Here is an 18,023-nt window from a genome sequence, read left to right on the forward strand (position 1 = left end):
TTATTCTATTTAATCTCTTGGCCTCACCAGGGATGGTCTGGCTTTCCCAGCTGGACTGGGAGGTCAGGGAGCCAAGCAAGGAGAGGGGCAGCAAAGGCCATAGAGGGCTGCCCGCCACCCCAACACACCCCATTTCAGGGAGTGAGGGAGAAGCCCCACCCTCATCGGAGCCTGAACTTGCTGGGGAAGGGGGCGCGAGAATGGGAGGGATAGCCTGATGACCCTCAACTGGGGGATGGGGGACATCAGGAGGCCCAGTCATGGGGCAGGTCCTCATCCTCCTGAGCCTTCTATTCCCACTCCAGGGAGACCGGAGGGAGGAGCCTCCTCGATATGTTTCCTATTTATTCCTCTTCTCGAGGGACCCCAGGTTCCAGGGACCGACTGAGCCCCGGACCCGCTGGGGCCTCCGGCCCGGTCCGCTCCACGGGAGGAGCGCTCCCTCCCGGCCACGTCTATGCAACTCTCCCGGGCAGAGGGGCCGGGGCTGCCAGCTGCCCCCATTGGCCGCCACTACCTCCCCCGCCGCGCTTCTGCATGCCCGGGCGAGGACCGAAGCACACACCTCCACGCTCGCGGACCCTGGCCCCCTCTGCTTTAAGCACACGCCTCTGCCCCATCTCTAGGCGCTCAGCTCGGGGCAGGAGTCCCGGACTCTCGGACCCTCCCCCTCTCCCCTGAGCCGCGAAGGAGGGTGGAGGCTGGAGGGGCCCCTGGAGCAGGGGCACTTCTCTAGGGCTTCTCCGCTCCAGGCCCACCCGGGGAAGCGAGGCAGCAGGGATGCGGAAAGGGAGAGGGGTTTCAGAATCAATTACGAAGGGTGTTGATCCTGTAAATAGGAACTTCCGACAGCAATAATTTTCCATGCATGCTAAGCCTTTTGGCCATATTTTGTATGAGCGCTTGGCGCTCTCCCTCCCTCCTCCTCCCCCGTCTCCTACCCCAGACCCCCATCCCTTCCTCACCTCCAGCAGTATTACCTGTAAGGCAATTCAGGGATATTAAAGGGACTTTGGCCACTCACCAGTGCCTCTAGACCTTGTGATGGGGACGGGTTTGGGCGGGGGGCATCTGAGAGGCAGCCAGATTTTTTTCCACTCAATTTCCCTCCCTGTAGTCTGACCAGCCTGTAGCTGCCACCAGCAGTCACACAGTTCCAGGGGTCCCTTGACATCCACGAGGTCCCAGGCATCCTCAGTCCTAAACAGTCCTCAAATACTGGGGTTGCAAACTGAAAGGGTTCAAGATCCAGGTTAATAACATAAGGGAATGAAGCACGTCGCCCTAAGACATTAGGGGACGGTTGTGCCTGTGACTGACAGGAAACAGCGGGTCTCACCTTAAAGAACTGCAATTCAAATTAACTGCACCTGCCAAACAAATATAACCGTGGGTCAGATTGGTCCCGACAGCCAGTTTACAACCCCTATATCCTTCCCCACTTCACCCTCTGCTGCTCTGGGTGTGGGGGTTCTGGCCAGCACTAGTGGTCATACAAGCAGCGAGTACATGCATGCAAAAAGGTTGACTTTGGTCCAGCAGGCAACATTGTCCCAAAACAATGAGCTGCCCCTAGAGCCTGTGAGCTACCTGTCACCAAAACTGTTCAGGAAGACAGTGGACAATCAGTCCATCCTCCTTGCCAGTGGGCTTGGTGATCTTTCAAAATACAAATCCTGCCTTTGCCTTACTAAAAACTTCCCTGGGGACTACTAGCAGCATGCCACTTAACTCCAACCCCCAGCACAGACCCACGGGGTGGGGGGAGGGGGCTGTGTGCTTTGAGGGCCCGATGCCAGGCTGGGGGCTTGGGAATGGAACTCCATCTCCCCTTGGGCCACCTTTCGGTTTTCTTCCTTTTGTAGGCAGTGCACTCAGCATTTTTTTTTTTTTTTTTTTTTTTGGCCACGCAGCACGGCTTGTGGGATCTTAGTTCCAGACCAGGGATCGAACCCAGATCGAACCTCGACAGCGAGAGCACAGAGTCCTAACCACTGGACTGCCAGGGAATTCCTTGCACTTTTAGAACCTGTCCATCTTTCCTTTCACACACCTCTGGACAGGCTGGCTGCATCCTGAGCTATGTGCCAGGTGTCTCCAGCAATGACAGCAGTGTGGAAATCCCCTACAAAGTTTCCAAAGCAGGTTTGAGGGGCCCAGACACCTGATGCCTTCCATAGCCATCCACCCGCAGTTCTCCGTAGCTACACACTGCCCCTGATTGGCTGTTGTATCAATTACATTTGTTTCAGGTCCAGGGAACAGAACCCACTCTAGATCAACATTTTATAAACATCTAATATGTCATCTTGTGACCTTAAAGGGAACCAGCCCTAGCACGAAGCCCACACAGCCTAGACAGCAGGGCAGAGATGCAAAAGCCTGTGTCCCTGTTACCTGCAGCCCAGAGCACCTCAATTTGCATATCGTCCAATCTGCTTTTCACAGCTCTCTCAAAGGAAGCCCTCCAGGATGCAACTCCGGCTCTCCTCTGCCCTGTCTGGCTGCTCTGTCCAGCATCTTTGCAGCCTCACCCTCCTATGCCCAAGGAAGGAACCCACTTCCTGTTCCTTCTTCTGTGGTGGTTTGTGCTCCTCAGGGTTCTCTCCCAGACTCCTCTTCTCACTGTGTATTCTCATGAGGAAATCTCATCACACCCATGGCTTCAGTTTTCACCCACATGCAGATGACTCGCAAATTTACATTTGTGATAAATGTAATGTAATTTACATTTACATTTTCATTTCTGACCTCCTCTCTGAGCCGCAAATCTGCCTGCAAACCACTGCCACATGGATATCCCAAAAGTACCATAGGCCAGCCCAAGTCTGAAGCCATGATTTGGTTCTCTCCTGCATCTGTCTTCCCTACACTTCCATCCAATCCATCAGGTTCTGTTTATTTTTCCTCTTCGTCTTCTCAGTCTCCACCCTAGTCCATAGCTACCATCAATCATCTCTTACCTGAACAACTGGACCAGCCTTCTCACTGGTCTCTCTGGATCCATTCTACCTCCACCACTTCCCTCCCTCTCTCCACAGTGACCACAGGGATCTTTTAAAAAATGCAGATCTGATCATGTAACTCCCATTCCCCTTCCCTGTTTGAATGCTTCAATGACTTCCTACTGTGTGTGTGGGGGGGGGGGGCGCGGGCGGAGAGGAACCAGCTTTCAAAGACCTACCTGATCTCTTTCCATCACTCCAGCTGAACCTTCAGCCATGAGCCCCTTTGCTCTTTGAGTTCCAGCCACCTCTGTTTAGCAATTTTGCTCCCTCCTACCACAGGGGCTTTGCATAAGCTGTTCTCACCACCAGTAACATACTCCATTTGCACTGCCATTACCACCACTGTTGACTAGTTATTGCCTTTTCATCCTTCATCTCTCAGCTGGATGATCACTTCCCCAAGGACCACATGATCTTGGTTCACAGCACTTACCGTCAATGCACACTTTCCCTTTAATCAGTGTGATTATTTGGTTATTCTCTGCCTCCCCCATTAGATTAAAGCTTCATGAGAAAGAGACTGACAGTGTCTTTTGCTTATCATTAAATTTCCTGGGTCTAGTGCAGTACCTAGCCAATAGCTGATAACCAGTAATTATTTTTTTAATGAACTACACACATTTAAGTCATAATAACGGTGGCTTATTCCTAAAAAAAAAGTCTTTGTCCCTCATAGCCATAGATGATTGGTTCAGATGTGAGCATCTGACTAGAACTTGGAAATTTCCTCTCTCCCTCTCTGAGTCATAAGACCTGTAACTTGAGAGCTGTGGCTCAGATTGCTAGCTACTTATCAGCATACATTCTCTCCCTCCTTATAAGAGAACTCCATTGTTAGCTGAGCACATTGCCACATTGAATGAAGACTACATATCCCAGTTGCCCTTGCAGCCAGTGGTGGCCATGTGACCAAATTCTGGTCAATGACATGCAAGGGAAAGTGTTATGTGGAACTTCTGAGACAGCGCCCTAAAAAGGAGGGGGTTATATCTTTGCCTTTCCATTTCTCCACCTTCTTCCAGGCTGGCACTTCAGCAGCAGTCCTGAACCAGGAGGTGATGCTGAGAATAAACACCTTACTCTAAAATGATGGAGTTGACAGAAAGGGCCTGTGCCCCTAGTGACGGTGGAGCAGTCACCCCAGCCCTGGACTTCCTACTTCCAGCTTCTCTTTCATGAGAGGAAACACATTAGGGTGTTTTAAGCCTCTCTTGTCAGGCTTCTCTTACTAAAAGCCAAATATAATTCCTGTTGACAGCCACGTTCCTGTTATGGGGAGGTAGTCCCTTCGCCAAGCAACAGAAAGAAGTCTCTGAACCCACTTTCCCCTGAGGCCCAGCTTCACCCCACAGTCAAGGGCATAACCAAGTGTTCCATTTTCATTAAGCTAATTCACGTTGGCTTTCTTCACCTGCAAGCAAGGGTCTGGGCAAATACACTGAGACTAGTCTAGAAGTGCAAACACAGAGAGACCTTCGAGATCTATTATTAATTTAAAATGTAATCAAACAGCTCATATTTATTGAGCACTTACTGTGTGCTGGGCACTGTTCTAAGGACTTTACCTACATCACCTCTTTTCATTCTCTCAACAACGCTACAAATTAGGTGCCATTATGATGGCCATTTTGAAGGTTAAGAAACCAAGGCACAGACAGGGGCCTGGCCCAAGGTCACATGTCTAATAAGATGTGTGTAATTTTATTTTATTTTATTTTATTTTATTTTATTTTTTGCGGTACGCAGGCCTCTCACTGTTGTGGCCTCTCCCGTTGCGGAGCACAGCCTCCAGACGCACAGGCTCAGCAGCCATGGCTCACGGGCCTAGCCGCTCGGCGGCATGTAGGATCTTCCTGGACCGGGGCACGAACCCGTGTCCCCTGCATCGGCAGGCGGACTCTCAACCACTGCGCCACCAGGGAAGCCCGTAATTTTAACCCAGGCAAGGTGCAGAACTATTGGGGATGACCCATGAAATTCCCCCTTTGCCTTAGTTTTGGCTCCCCGGTAGCAAAGGCTTGAGTGCAAGTGGTTTATTTCGGAGGTGATTCCAGGAAGCAAGCTTGAGGGGGCAAGAAGAATGAGACAGAGGGTGTGCCAGGGGGGTTGTTGCTGGAGCAATGGGGCTGCATACTGCTATTCTCTGAGGAGGGTCCAGAAAGGTCCAAACGGTCTGGCACGCTTCTCACAATTTTCCACCTATGACAATGGAAGACTGGCTTTTATTCACCAGCTCCTGTCCCCATCAGCCAACACCCCTGGGAGACTCCCACAGGGATGGAAAATATGGAAGACACTGCAAGCTTGAGCTGGGAAGCCAGCGGTGCTAGGTGAGTCTGGGTTTGCATGGACCTTCCCACCACAACTTCAGTTGAAATCAAAGGTGGGCCAAGGGGCTGTGCCACTGACACCCAGGTCTTTGCTCTGCCCTTTCCTCATCGACAAAGCTCACATTTGTTCAGACATCCACCCATCACTTAACCCATTCGGGGCCTCAAAGGAGGCTGACCCCAGGGGTGTGGCTGACCGGTCTCCTCCAAGCCAATCACAGTCATCCCAGGGGAAGACAGGTTCCAGCACCCATACTTAAGCATCTCGGAACATGGTGTGTTCCTGGAGAATATTATTAATCCTGGGTAGTTATGTGATTCGAGCTAGCTCAGTCAGACCAAAGAGAAAAGCTTTAATTCCATCTCGCTATGGGAAAGGTTCTCTCTCTCTTCTCCTGGATGTGAACTGCTATAGACTGAATGTTTATGTCCCCCTAAAATTCATAGGTTGAAGACTAATATCCAACGTGATGGCATTTGGAGGTAGGACTTTGGGGAGGTGATTAGGTCATAAGGATGGAGCTCTCATGAATAGGATCAGTGCCCTTATAAGAAGAGACCCCAGAGAGCTCTCTCACCCCTTCCACTGTGTGAGAACACAGCAAGAAGATGGCCATCTATGAACCATGAAGTGGGCTCTCTCCAGATACCAAATCCGCCAGCACCTTGATCTCCGACTTCCAGCCTGTAGAATTGTGATAAATAAATGTTTGTTGTTTAAGCCAGCCAGTCTAAGGTATTTTGTTATAGCAGCCTGAGCTGACTGACAGGAACAAAGAAGGAGGCTGCCCCAGTTGGCACTGGCAGTCATCTTGTGATTATGACGAGAAGCAGTTAAAGTGTGAAGCCACCTCAAGACCCCAAGGAGAAACTCAGCAGGTACCAAAGCTGCAGAAGAAAAAGGCAAACTTTCTGCATAAAATAAGAACAGGAACTTAGTGATTGGTAGAGGGGAAAAAGAGGAGATGGAGGAGAAAACAGAAAGTGAGAATGGGACCAAGCAACATGGCAGAATTCTGTAAGCCAAGCTGTAGAAACGGACAAGAGCATTTTAGGGGTAGAGAAATATAAGATTTAATGCTCCTTTTGTGGCACAGAAATCCTTTCCTCTTTCCAAACACTCAGGGAAGTCCTCTGCATACCTGATTACCTGATGTATAAGATTCTTTGTCTAAAATGAAAGGGAAGGGGAAGAGTAGGGAGCCCAGGAGCAGAACGGGGAGAGCAGGTAACTAGGGTCTTTGGCTGCAAACCACAAACATGGACTCTGGCTGGTTTGGACAGAAAAGGCATTTATCGATGTCCTGCCCCTTATTCCCTCGGGCCACCTCTGAAGCAGGAAGCTTCCTCCGGGTCCTCAGGTGCTTGCTCAGTCCGAGTATAGAGCAGCCCATAAATGGCAAAGGCTTAACATCCCGAGGCCACCCTCAACCAGTGAGGGACAGGAGTCAGTGGATAAGCCCCCCTGTCGGTCAGAGGGATGATTCTGATGCATGATGCTTCCTCTCAGAGTCTCCAGCAAGAGTAAGCCCCACTTAACCACCATGTTAACCTGCTCATCAGAATCCCCTGTATTGGCATTTCTCCCTTCCCCAGTCCTTCCTGGGATCACTTCCTACAGCAGACTGTCTTCCAAAGGTGGTCACAACAATATCTCCCTTGTGGAAACAAGCTCTTTTAGAACCGTGCTACTCCTCCCATCAAGAGATGGAATCTCTGTACCTTCCCTTGAGCCTGGTGGGGGGTAGTGGTGGTGTTGTGACAGCTCCCACAAACAGAATGCCACAGAAATGATGCCAATATGACTTCCAAGACTAGACTGGAAAAGGCCATGAAACTTCTGCCAGGTTCTCTTGTGACACTCATTCTTGGAAGCCAGCTGCCATGCTATGAGCAAGCCCAGGGCACATGGAGAGGCCCCGTGGAGGTGTTCTGGCTGATAGGCAGGATGGTCCAATGCATGTGTAAGCGGAGTCACCTCCAGATGATTCCAGCCCCAGCCATCAAGTCACCCCCAGCTACTGAGTCACCTCCCAGCTGATGGCCCAGACGTTTCAGAGAAGAGACAACCAGTCCCCACTGTGCCCTGTCTGAATAACTGACCCACAGAATCTGTGAGGATAATAAAATGGTTGTTTTATGTCACTACATTTTGGATCAGTTTATGTTACAGTGATAATAACTAGAGCAGCTCCCAAATATAACTACCTGCACACAAGTCCTAGTCTCAGGGCCTACTTTTAGGAGAATTCAAACTAAAACAAAAGGATATTGTGTAGATCCCAGGATTTCTCCAGCTTCCAGTCCCAGGCTTACATTAGCCTCAGGGGAAGGTACCTCATCTTAATCCCAACACGAGGCTTAAATCTCCATCTCATTGGTTTAGGGACAAATGGGCCGATATAATAGAACCGCTGACTGGGCATGTCTGCTTTCCCCTCAATTCTCCCCCTCCATGGGGTCTGCCTAAGAACCATACAGGAAAACTAGGTTGTAGCACCAGGCCTTGCCAGTTCTGTTCAGGGATCAGAGGCCATGAACTTCAGGGGAGGGTAAACCCTCTTGAGCACAGAGGTGGATGCCAGTTAAGCTAAGCCAATCAGGGTAATTCCACTCCCCTTGCCAGGGATTGGTTTAGGCATGGGTGATATAATCTTGCCAATGAGACATGAGGAAAAGGCTCCTGGGCAGGGGGGTGGGCAGGTAGGGGATGGTCACTAAAGCTTTCTTCACTCTTAAAAAGAGGCACAAAGGGATGTCGATGTCCTAACTTCCACCTTTGAAAGCTGTTGTATGTGATGCTTGGAGCTACAGCTACCATCTTGGGACCATGAGAGGCAAGGCTGAGGATAAAAACCAGAATATGGAGGATGATGGTACAAAAAGCTGGAAAGAACCTGACATTGTTCAACTACCTCTTCACCAATCTTGGATATGTCTACCTCCAGACATCTTAATTATGTGAAAATACAAGTCTTCTTAATGCTTAAGCCATTTTGAGTTGAATCATAGGTCTCTCAATATACAGAATTTGTTGCCAGGAGTGGGGGTCTCACTGGGCATACCATGATGAGAGATTCAGGACAGATCTCCATTTTTCCATCCTAGAAGCTGTTCCCCCTGCCTCTTCCTACCTTCTGAAGTTAGGAAGTGGTTCTAAGAGGGACAATTTCCCTCTTGATGAAATTCTCTAATTCTCAATAATTCTGCGACTGAGGTGTGGGTGTTAGCTCTACATCCTGAAACAAAGTATGGTTTAGGTGCTCAGAGGGGTTATATTGTGGAACTGCAGAAAGAGAAAGGTTCAAGTCAAATTCATAATGGCCTCAGCATTCCAAGGTTTGCAAGAGATTAAAAACCCAACATGAATGATCTTCAACAGCAAAATGGGGTATTGCACAATTCACAGAGCACTTATTATGTGCTTCTTCCCAAATCACACTCAACAACTTTACCCCATTTTGCAGAGGCTTCAGAAAGTGTCCGCAACTGACCAGTGCAACAGCCACCCAGCCCGCGCCCAGGGATAACTTCTCTGGTTTTTCTCCAGCTGAGAAGGCGAGTATGCATTCCCCATGCATGTGACAACCAGGGTGAGAAGAACCACCAAACCAGACTTGCCTGTCTTCAGCCAGGTCTGGGGCTGTGCCACCTCCCCGCTTTTGCTCAAGCTGTTTAGCTGGAATATCCCTCCTATCTACCTTTTATTCAGCACGTTTTATATGCCTGGTACCTTTCTAAACGCTTTATGTGTTATTCTCATTTACTCTCCCTGGCAATTGAGAGAAGAAACCGAGGCACAAAGAAATTGAGTACCCCACCACACACACACACACACACACACACACACACACACACACACACACACACACGTCACACAGCTAGTTGGTGATGCAGCCAGGATTTAAATCCATGCCATTCAAGTGACTCCAGATCCTATACCCTAAACCATCACCTGCTTCTTCCCTCTCACTCTCCAAGACCAAGCCATTTTCCAATGTGAATACCACGCCTCCAGGGAACCTTTCCTGGTGCTCTCAGTCAACATGGCCTCTTCTTCAGCACTCTGGGTGTCTGTAATGAAACCAGTCACCTTACTTTTTTTTTTTTTTGGCCTCACAGTGCAGCATGTAGGATCTTAGTTCCCTGACCAGGGATCGAACCCACGCCCCTTGCATTGGAACCGCAGAGTCTTAACCACTGGAAGGCCAGGAAAGTACCCCAGTCACCTTCCTTGATTACCACTATGTAAGCACTGATTTACCCCCAACCCTGCCCTCTATCAGCCATTATCTCTGAGTGTCCTCACAATCTCCTCACAACCATTTTACAGAAGGCTGATGCTCAGAGAGGTTGAGGAACTTGCCTGAGACCATACAGCTAGTGAGTGGCCAGATGGGATCTGAACCCAGGTCAATCTGTGCCAAAGCCGTAATGTTGCCATAGATGCTGATAAACACCTGAGATTTAAACCAGGAGCCTACCTTCCTCTGGCTCCAGAGGACACTGGGTGCTGAACCTGGGCTCAAGGGGATGGAGAGTTTTAACCAGAAGAGTGGGGATGGCAATCAGCATGTTTGGACCTAAGTCATCACCACCACCCCTTGCAGCTTTGATGTCCTCATCCGTAAGCAGGTGTTTAGTGGCCTGGGACTCTGAGCTCAGATAATCTGACTTTCATTTTCAGTGGCCCTATCTTGGACAAGTGCTTCAACAATCACACCTACTTCCTAGTGGCGCTGTGAGGATACAACGAGACTATTATTGTGGAACTCCAGGGCAGTGCCCACACACTGTCAACATGATTCCAAAGGCTCCTTGTTACAGTTACTTTTGCTGAACCGAGGCAACCAGCCGTGGGTAGAGAGAGCACTCTGGAGCCTGACTGCCTGGATTTGAACCCTGGTTCAGCCACTTACTAGCTCCATGACCTTGGGTAAATCACTTAAAAAAAAAAAAAAAACCTCGCTGTGCCTCAGTTTCCTCATCTGTAAAATGGGAATAATAATCATACCTAGCTTGTAGGGTTGTTCTGAGGTTTAAATAAGTTAATGTACATGCAAAGTGTTTAGAACAGTGCCTGACACAGCACCAGATTCAGCAGATTCGTAGTATTTCGAATGTCATTGGTATTATCACCACCTCCACGACTATTACCGCTAGGGATCCAAAGGCTGGGCAGCCAAGAGCCAGGTTTTGCCGACTCACCCTCGCTGGGCAGGTCCAGCCCCCTCCAACCCGTGTCCCCGCCCCCGCCCCCGCCACCCGTGACCCTGAGTTAACCCCGAATTGTGCGCCACCCGCGCCCCTCCCGCCCCACGACCTGCAGACTCACCCTGAGTCAGCCTCCCCCGGCGCTTCCACTCCCGGGACGCCGCGCGGCAAAGGGGAGGCGGCGAGGCGCCCCCCAGCGGAGAGCCAGAGCTCCGCACGCGTCCCGCAACGCCGGGAGAGCCGAGCGAAGGTCCCGCAGGGGCGCTCGGGGTGGGCCAGACCACTGTGGGGCCAGGGGAGAGAGGCTCTGTGCGGCTGCGCCCCCCGCCACCCGTGCGGAATGGTACGGCCCGGCCGGGGTTAAAGACCTGAGAGTAGGCGGCGCGTCCCGAGACCGCGCAGGCGGCGGCGGCTGCGTGATGGGGCTCCGCGCGGGAGGAGCCCTGGGCAGAGCCGGAGCTGGCCGAGGGGCGCCCGAGGGAGCTGGGCAGAGCGGCGGCGCGCAGGGCGGCAGCATCCACTCGGGCTGTATCACCGCGGTGCACAACGTGCCTCTCAGCGTGCTCATCCGGCCGCTGCCTTCTGTGCTGGACCCAGCCAAGGTGCAGAGCCTCGTGGACACGATTCGGGTGAGGCCCCGGGGAAGCCGGCCGCTGGGAGGGCTTCAAAGGAGGGAGGTCGCGCTGGACGCGAGACGGGACTGGTTCAGTCTCAGCCGGAGCACGGCATTTGCTGTGTGACCTTGAGCAAGTGGCTGGGCCTCTCTGGGCCTCTATTTAGTCATTGAGCAGGGAGACTGGAGATGAATAAAATAACGATCCTGATTCCTATGTAGTACCTGAAGTGGCCAGGAGCTGTTTTAAGTGCCTGAGCTTTTTCATGCCAACCCTATGAGGTAGATACTACTACTGTTCCTCTTACAGACGAGGAAATGAGACACAGAGGATTCAAGCACCTTGTCCAAGGTCAGGCACTTTAGAAAGTGGCACAGCCTGTCCCCCGTGCCCAGATGCATGGCCACCACCTTATCCTGAGATAACCTATGTGGTCACTTCAGGCAGTGGCAGTGGGATTGGGGGTGTCCTGGCTGCTGGGAGGGCCTTGTTTGAACTGGAACTGGGGAGGACGGAGTCAACTGCATCACAGAGAGGGTGCTCAAGAAGGCTGGGGTGATGCTGGCAGAAAATTTGGGGGAAGGAGGGGACATGTGTGTCAGGTTAGGCCTGCATGGCATCTTGTCCTCCTCCCCCAGACCCTTGGAAGGTGGCCATGTGTGACCTACCAAACACCTCTACTGCTAGCCCGATTGTCTTTCAGTCCTAGAGTTCACACTGCTGTTCCCACTGCCTGGAACTGCTTCCCAGGTAGCCACAGGGCTTGCTCCCTCGTTTGGGTCAGGTGCCCACCTCCCGTCAGCCCAGGCCTCTATAGCTCTCCCCCTAACCTGAGGTATTTCTCCTTGAAGCACTTATGTCCACCTGAGTTATATTCTACATTTGTTTGTGTTTTACTGTCTCTCCTCCCCGTCTCATGCGAACTCCACAGGAGCAGGGATTTTGTCCTGTCTTGACTGTTTCCATAACACTAGCACGGTGCCTGGCTGTCTGTGATGGATCTGGCCAGGGATGCACTCTCCCACTCCTGGGCCTTTGCACAAGCTTTTCCCCTGCCAGTAAAACTCGTTCATCTCTTTACTGTTTCTAACTCCTTCTTGCTCTTCCTGTCAGTGTCAGTGTCTTCCCTGACGGCCCCTGCTGGGTTAGGGGCTTCCTGTGGGCCCCCAGCCACCTGCATGCCCACCAGCATACCTCTGATACTACTGGCTTGTAATGGCCTCAGACACCTCAGTCTTCCAAGCCAGAACGATATGCTTTGTATTAGTTTTCAATGGCTACTGTAACAAACACCAGAAACGTAGTGGCTTAAAACAAAGACAGATTTTATTATTTTATAGTTCTATAGTTCAGAACCAAAATGGGTCTCGCTAGGCTCAAATCAAGGTATCAGTGGGGCTGCATTCTTTTCCGGAGGCTCTAGGGGAGAATCCATTTCCTTGTCTTTCCCAGCTTCTAGAGGCCGCCCACATTTTCAGCTCATGACCTCTCTCCTCCGTCTTCAAAGCCAGCAACATCAGACCTTCTCTTGTTCCTCTCTCTTCCACCTTTAAGGTCTCTGGTGATTGCATTTGGCCTGTCTGGATAACCCAGGATAATCTCCTCATCTCAAGATCCTTAACTTAATTCCATCTGCAAAGTTCCTATGCCACGTGAGTAACGTATTCACAGGCTCCAGGGATTAGGACATGGACATCTTTGGGGGCCGTTATTCTGCCCACCCATCGTCACACCCCTGGTGCCCAGCACAAGGCCTGCCTGGCACAGCTGCCTCTCTTTGCTGCTCCACTGCCGGGCAAGCTGTGCTCCGCGCCTCACTTGCATCAGCTCCCTGACTTCATTAGCAGCCTGTAGGGTGTCTGTTCCCATCTTGCAGATGAGGAACAATGCCCAGTGTTGAGGGTGCTTGCTTACCACCCCTGCCCACGCTCCCCCCACCCCCCGCCCCACCGCTCTGGGTAGGAGCTGAGATTCAAATTCAGGTGTGCCTGGTTCAAGAGCCCCAGCTTACAATTGCTGGGTCTTACTGCTTGAAAATCATTTCTAGGATAAATGGAATAATGAATCCATCGAAGCAGCCTAATAAGAGACCACCCGAGAGCCCGTGGTGGGAGGTCTTCTAGCAGCTCACACTTAATCCGGTCTCCCCCTACCCCATCCCTCCCTGCCCCAGCCTTTCCCTATATAGAGGACTACCCATTCTCCATCTAGATGCTCAGGCCCATAACAGGAAGTCAACTCATATTCTCCTCCTTCTCTTCTCCTCGCATTCACCCCTCCCCCGGGATCTTCCCCCTAAACATGTCCCAAACCTGGCTACCTCTCCCTGACCCCTCCATGCCTCCACCCAGGACAGCCACTTCTGGTGAATACCTGATGAGGCCTCGCCTCTGTCTTCCCTGCTTTTGCCTTTGTCCACTTCACCAAGCCTGCTTTCCCAGGACAACTTTCTAGAATGTTCTTCAGATCATGTCACCCTCCCCTGTTTAAAACACTCCAGGGCCTAAGAGGTATAAACTTTCAGTTATAAAGTAAATGAGTCATGGGTATGAAATGTACAGTGTGGGGAATATAGTCAATAACTATGTAGTGTCTTTGTGTAGTGACAGAGGATTAACTAGACTTAATCATGGTGATCGTTTTGAAATGTATAGAAATATCCAATCACTGTGTACCAGGAACTAACATAGTATTGTAGGTCAATTATATTTCAAAAACAAATAAACAAAGAAACTCTTAGGAAAAGAGACCAGCTTTGTGATTGACTGGGGGGGGGAGGGGGGTAAGGAGAGGGAGAAGTGTATGAAGGTGGTCAAAAGGCACTAACTTCTGGGCTTCCCTGGTGGCGCAGTGGTTGAGAGTCCGCCTGTCGATGCGGGGGACACGGGTTCCTGCCCCGGTCCGGGAAGATCCCACATGCCGCGGAGCGGCTAGGCCCGTGAGCCATGGCCGCAGAGCCTGTGTGTCCGGAGCCTGTGCTCCGCAACAGGAGAGGCCACAACAGTGAGAGGCCCACGTACCACCAAAAAAAAAAAAAAAAAAAGGTACTAACTTCTGTTATAAGATAAATAAGCATCAGGGATGTAATGTACAACATGACAAACATAATGAACACTGCTGTACATTATATATGAAAGTTGTTGAGAGTAAAATCCTAAGCGTTTTCATCACAAGGAAAACATTTTTTTTCCATTTCTTTAATTTTGTATCTATATGAGATGACGGGTGTTCACTAAACTTACTGTAGTCATCACTTGATGATGTTTGTAAGTCCAATCATTCTGTTGTACACCTGAAGCTTATACAGTGCTGTATATCGATTATATCTCAATAAAACTAGAAGAAAAAAATAAGATAAATGAAACGCTCCAGGGCCTACCCCCTGCTACCTTTCTGACCTCTTCTACTTCTCAATCCCCCGAGTCCACTCTGATCACACTGGCCTCCTTGCCATTGCCTGCAATACAGTGAGCCTGTTCTGGCCTCAGACCTTTTGCATTTGCTGTTCGCTCTGCCTGGAATGCCCTTCCCACGGCTCATACACAGTGTGTATTATTGATCACGTTCCATGTGCCAGGTGTTGTTTGAAGCAGTTTATGTCTATTAACTCACTAAACCCAACAGTTCTATGAGGCGGGTGTGTCATCTTCATCCCCATTTGATGGGTCGGGCAACTGAGGCACAAATATGAATTGCCAAAGGTCACAGAGCAAGTAAGTGGCAGACCTGAGATTTGAACCTGGCAGTCAGGCTCTTTCTTTAAATGACTCCACCTCTCTGTCTTCCCCAGGGGACTTCTCTGTGTTCAGGTCTCTGCTCCACTGTCAACTCTGAGAGGCCTTGTGGACCCCCATCCCTGTCATGTCAACCTGCGTTATTGTCTTCATAGCATTTATCACTCCAACATTCACTTCTCCATTCCATCAGCCCCACTAGACCAAAGTCCCGTGAAGGCAGGGGCTGTGTCTGTACCTTATTCCCAGAGTCTAGAACAGTGACAGATAATATACATGTGGTCTGATGAATGGTTAACAACCTGGGTGGGGAGCCCTGATTTGTAGCATCTGCCCACTTCCCTGGTGTAAATACTCTCACTGTGGCTGATTTTCATGGTACCAAGGTTTTGTCAACCAACTCACAGTTGCCTCTGTGTAACAGTTGCCTCTCACAAGCCAGCACGAGCCAGCGTGAGCACCTGGAGGAGCTCAGCCCAGGTTAATAAAGTCTGCTTTGCAAACTGTCCGGCACTGTGCCACACTCATTCACCTTGCACCCTCTTCTCTCCAGGAGGATCCAGACAGCGTGCCCCCCATCGACGTCCTCTGGATCAAAGGGGCTCAGGGTGGTGACTACTTCTACTCCTTTGGGGGCTGCCACCGCTATGCAGCCTACCAGCAGCTGCAGCGAGAGACCATCCCTGCCAAGCTTGTCCAGTCCACCCTCTCGGACCTGAGGGTGTACCTGGGTGCTTCCACGCCGGACTTGCAGTAACAGCCTCCTTGGCACCTACCACCGCTGCCACGAGCCCAGAAGACGCACCTGGCCTCCAGTGGGCTGAACCATGCAAAGGTGTAGCAGGGGTGCATTCTCTTTGTGCCTGGGGGGCAGGTCTAACTCGAAGCACCCTCTTTCTTAGCTGCAAGACCTTGGACTCATGACTGAACAGTGTGGGAGCCCCACTTCCCACCTCGGGGAAAATGGGTCATGTGTTTGCTCTTGAGGGATTATTGAGAGGGTGAAATGAGAAAGGAGATGGGTTTGGAGAGCCACCTGCTGCTGGCTCCAGATTCCCAAGGACAAGGATCCTTTTGCATTTCTGTCTCTATATATCATATCGTGTGAATACATTCATCTGCAAGTAAAGGAAAGCCTAGGTTCCAGTGGCTTAAACACAGAGAAGTTTGTTTTTCCACATAGCATGAATTCTGGAGACAGTTGGCTAATGGTATTGGTTTAACAACTCAGCAAAGTTATGGCACACGTCTCTGTGATCCTTTTGGCTTTTCCCACATTGCACGTCACTTCATGGTCACAGGATGGCTGCTGTACCTCCAGCAATCATGACTGTGTTCAAGGAAGAACAGAGTTGGGGAGGAAGAAGGGCCCAGCCAGCTGGACCTGTCAACTTCTATCATAAAGTCAGGCCTTTTTCAGAGGCCTGTTTCCTGCTCTCTTCCCCTGTGTATTTCTACTTAGGTCTCCTTGGCCCAAACCAGGTACAGTTGCCACCCCTAGCTGCAAAGAAAGCTAAGACGGCAGGAACACAGCTGTCACAGTTTAGTAAATCAATCATATCCCATCTCCTAGAACTGGCACACTGCCTTCTAAATAATATTGGAGTCCCATTAGCAAGAGAGAAGTGAGGAATTGTGTATCAGTTAGCCGTTGCTGTGCAACAAACCATTCCAGAACTTGGCAGCTAAAAACAAGTTTATTTGCCTAAAATTCTTTGGGTTGGCAATTTGGGCTGGGCTCATCTGGGCAGTTCTGCTGATCTTGCTTGGGGTCACTCATGGAGTTGTATGCAATCAGCTGTCACCCCAGATGGGGCTGGATGGTCTCGGATAGCCTGACTCACTTGTCTGGCAGTAGGTAGGCTATTGGCTGGGTGACTTGGTTCTCCTCCATGTGTCCTCTCCAGCAGGTTAGTTCAGGCTTATTTTCATGATATCATCAGGGCTCAAAGAGAGAGGGAGAGGGAGAGGGAGGGAGGTGTGTGTGTGTGTGGAGGGAGGGTAAGAGGAAGGGGGAGAGAAAGGAGAAGCTCCAAGGCTTTTTTGAGTTTTAGGTCAGAATTGGTACAACGTCACTTCTGCTAAGTCCTTCTGGTCAGAGCAAATCAAAAGTTTGGCTTAGATTCAAGGGCTGGGGAAACAGACTACACCTCTGGGAGAAACTACAAAGGATTCGTGGCATTTTTCTCCACCTATCACAGATGACTTTGGATAAGCAAATAACAGTGTTTCTTTCTCACTGTTCCTTTCTCTCCTGTACAGATCCTTGCTCTGTCCAGGCTGAGGTCACTAAGACACTAGACGCTGTCCTGGCCCTGCAGAGGGAAGGAAGTGATGGGGCAGTGGGTGGTCTCTCCCAGGGCTGGGCCCACTCTAGGAGGGGCATCTCTCATCATCTGTACTGGTGGGTTAGGGGGAATGGGTAGGCGAGGTGGGACGTTCCAAAGGGACTTCTGAAATCCAGAGTCCTGGGGGGAAGGGAAGAGATAGAGGAAGGGTGCAGAGTGAGGTGGGCCTTGCTCTCACTGCCCTGCTAAGGGAACTAGGTCACTTGCTGTTTTCAAGCTTCAGTTTCTCCTGCTCAGTAATAAAGACAACAGCTTTCCCACCCATTCTCTGTCCCAGGGAAAGATGACTGAGATGACCAATAGAATTTAAAAGGTATGTAGTCATAAACGCAGTGTGATATCCTGGATTGGATCTTGAAAAAACAACAACAAAAGGACCTTAATGGAAAAACTGGAAATCTGAATGAGGTCTGGATTTTAGATAATTTTATGAATGTTGTCATTGGGGTAGGCTGGGTGCAGAGTGTATGGGAACTATCTGTACTATATTTGCAACTTTTCTGTAAATTGAAAATCATTCCCAAATAAAAGTTTATTTAATAAAAAGGGAGGCATAAAAAAAAAAAAAAAAAAAAAGGGAGGCATAATTGCTTTAGACCAATGGTTCAGGTTCTCAAACGGGTTTGCTAAGCACAGATGGCTGGACCATACCCCCAGAGTTGCTGATTCAGAAGTTCTGGGATGGAGCCTGAGAATTTGCTTTCCTGCCAAATTCCCAGGTGGTGCTGATGCTGCTGTTCAGGGACCACAAGGTGAGAACCACTGATCTAGATGG

At 50.3% G+C, this 18,023-nt stretch overlaps 1 protein-coding gene across 1 annotated transcript; it reads left to right on the forward strand.

Moving 5' to 3' along the window:
• Positions 1 to 10,864: 10,864 nt before the first annotated feature.
• Positions 10,865 to 17,794, forward strand: SRXN1 (sulfiredoxin 1). Its single transcript, XM_004318086.4, has 2 exons — positions 10,865 to 11,181; positions 15,454 to 17,794. Exons 1-2 carry the CDS (start codon positions 10,972 to 10,974, stop codon positions 15,655 to 15,657), a joined length of 414 nt encoding a protein of 137 aa, XP_004318134.1. The 5' UTR covers positions 10,865 to 10,971; the 3' UTR covers positions 15,658 to 17,794.
• Positions 17,795 to 18,023: the final 229 nt, after the last annotated feature.

The sequence above is a fragment of the Tursiops truncatus genome, chromosome 15, assembly GCF_011762595.2.
Source record: "Tursiops truncatus isolate mTurTru1 chromosome 15, mTurTru1.mat.Y, whole genome shotgun sequence".
Lineage (NCBI taxonomy): Eukaryota > Metazoa > Chordata > Mammalia > Artiodactyla > Delphinidae > Tursiops > Tursiops truncatus.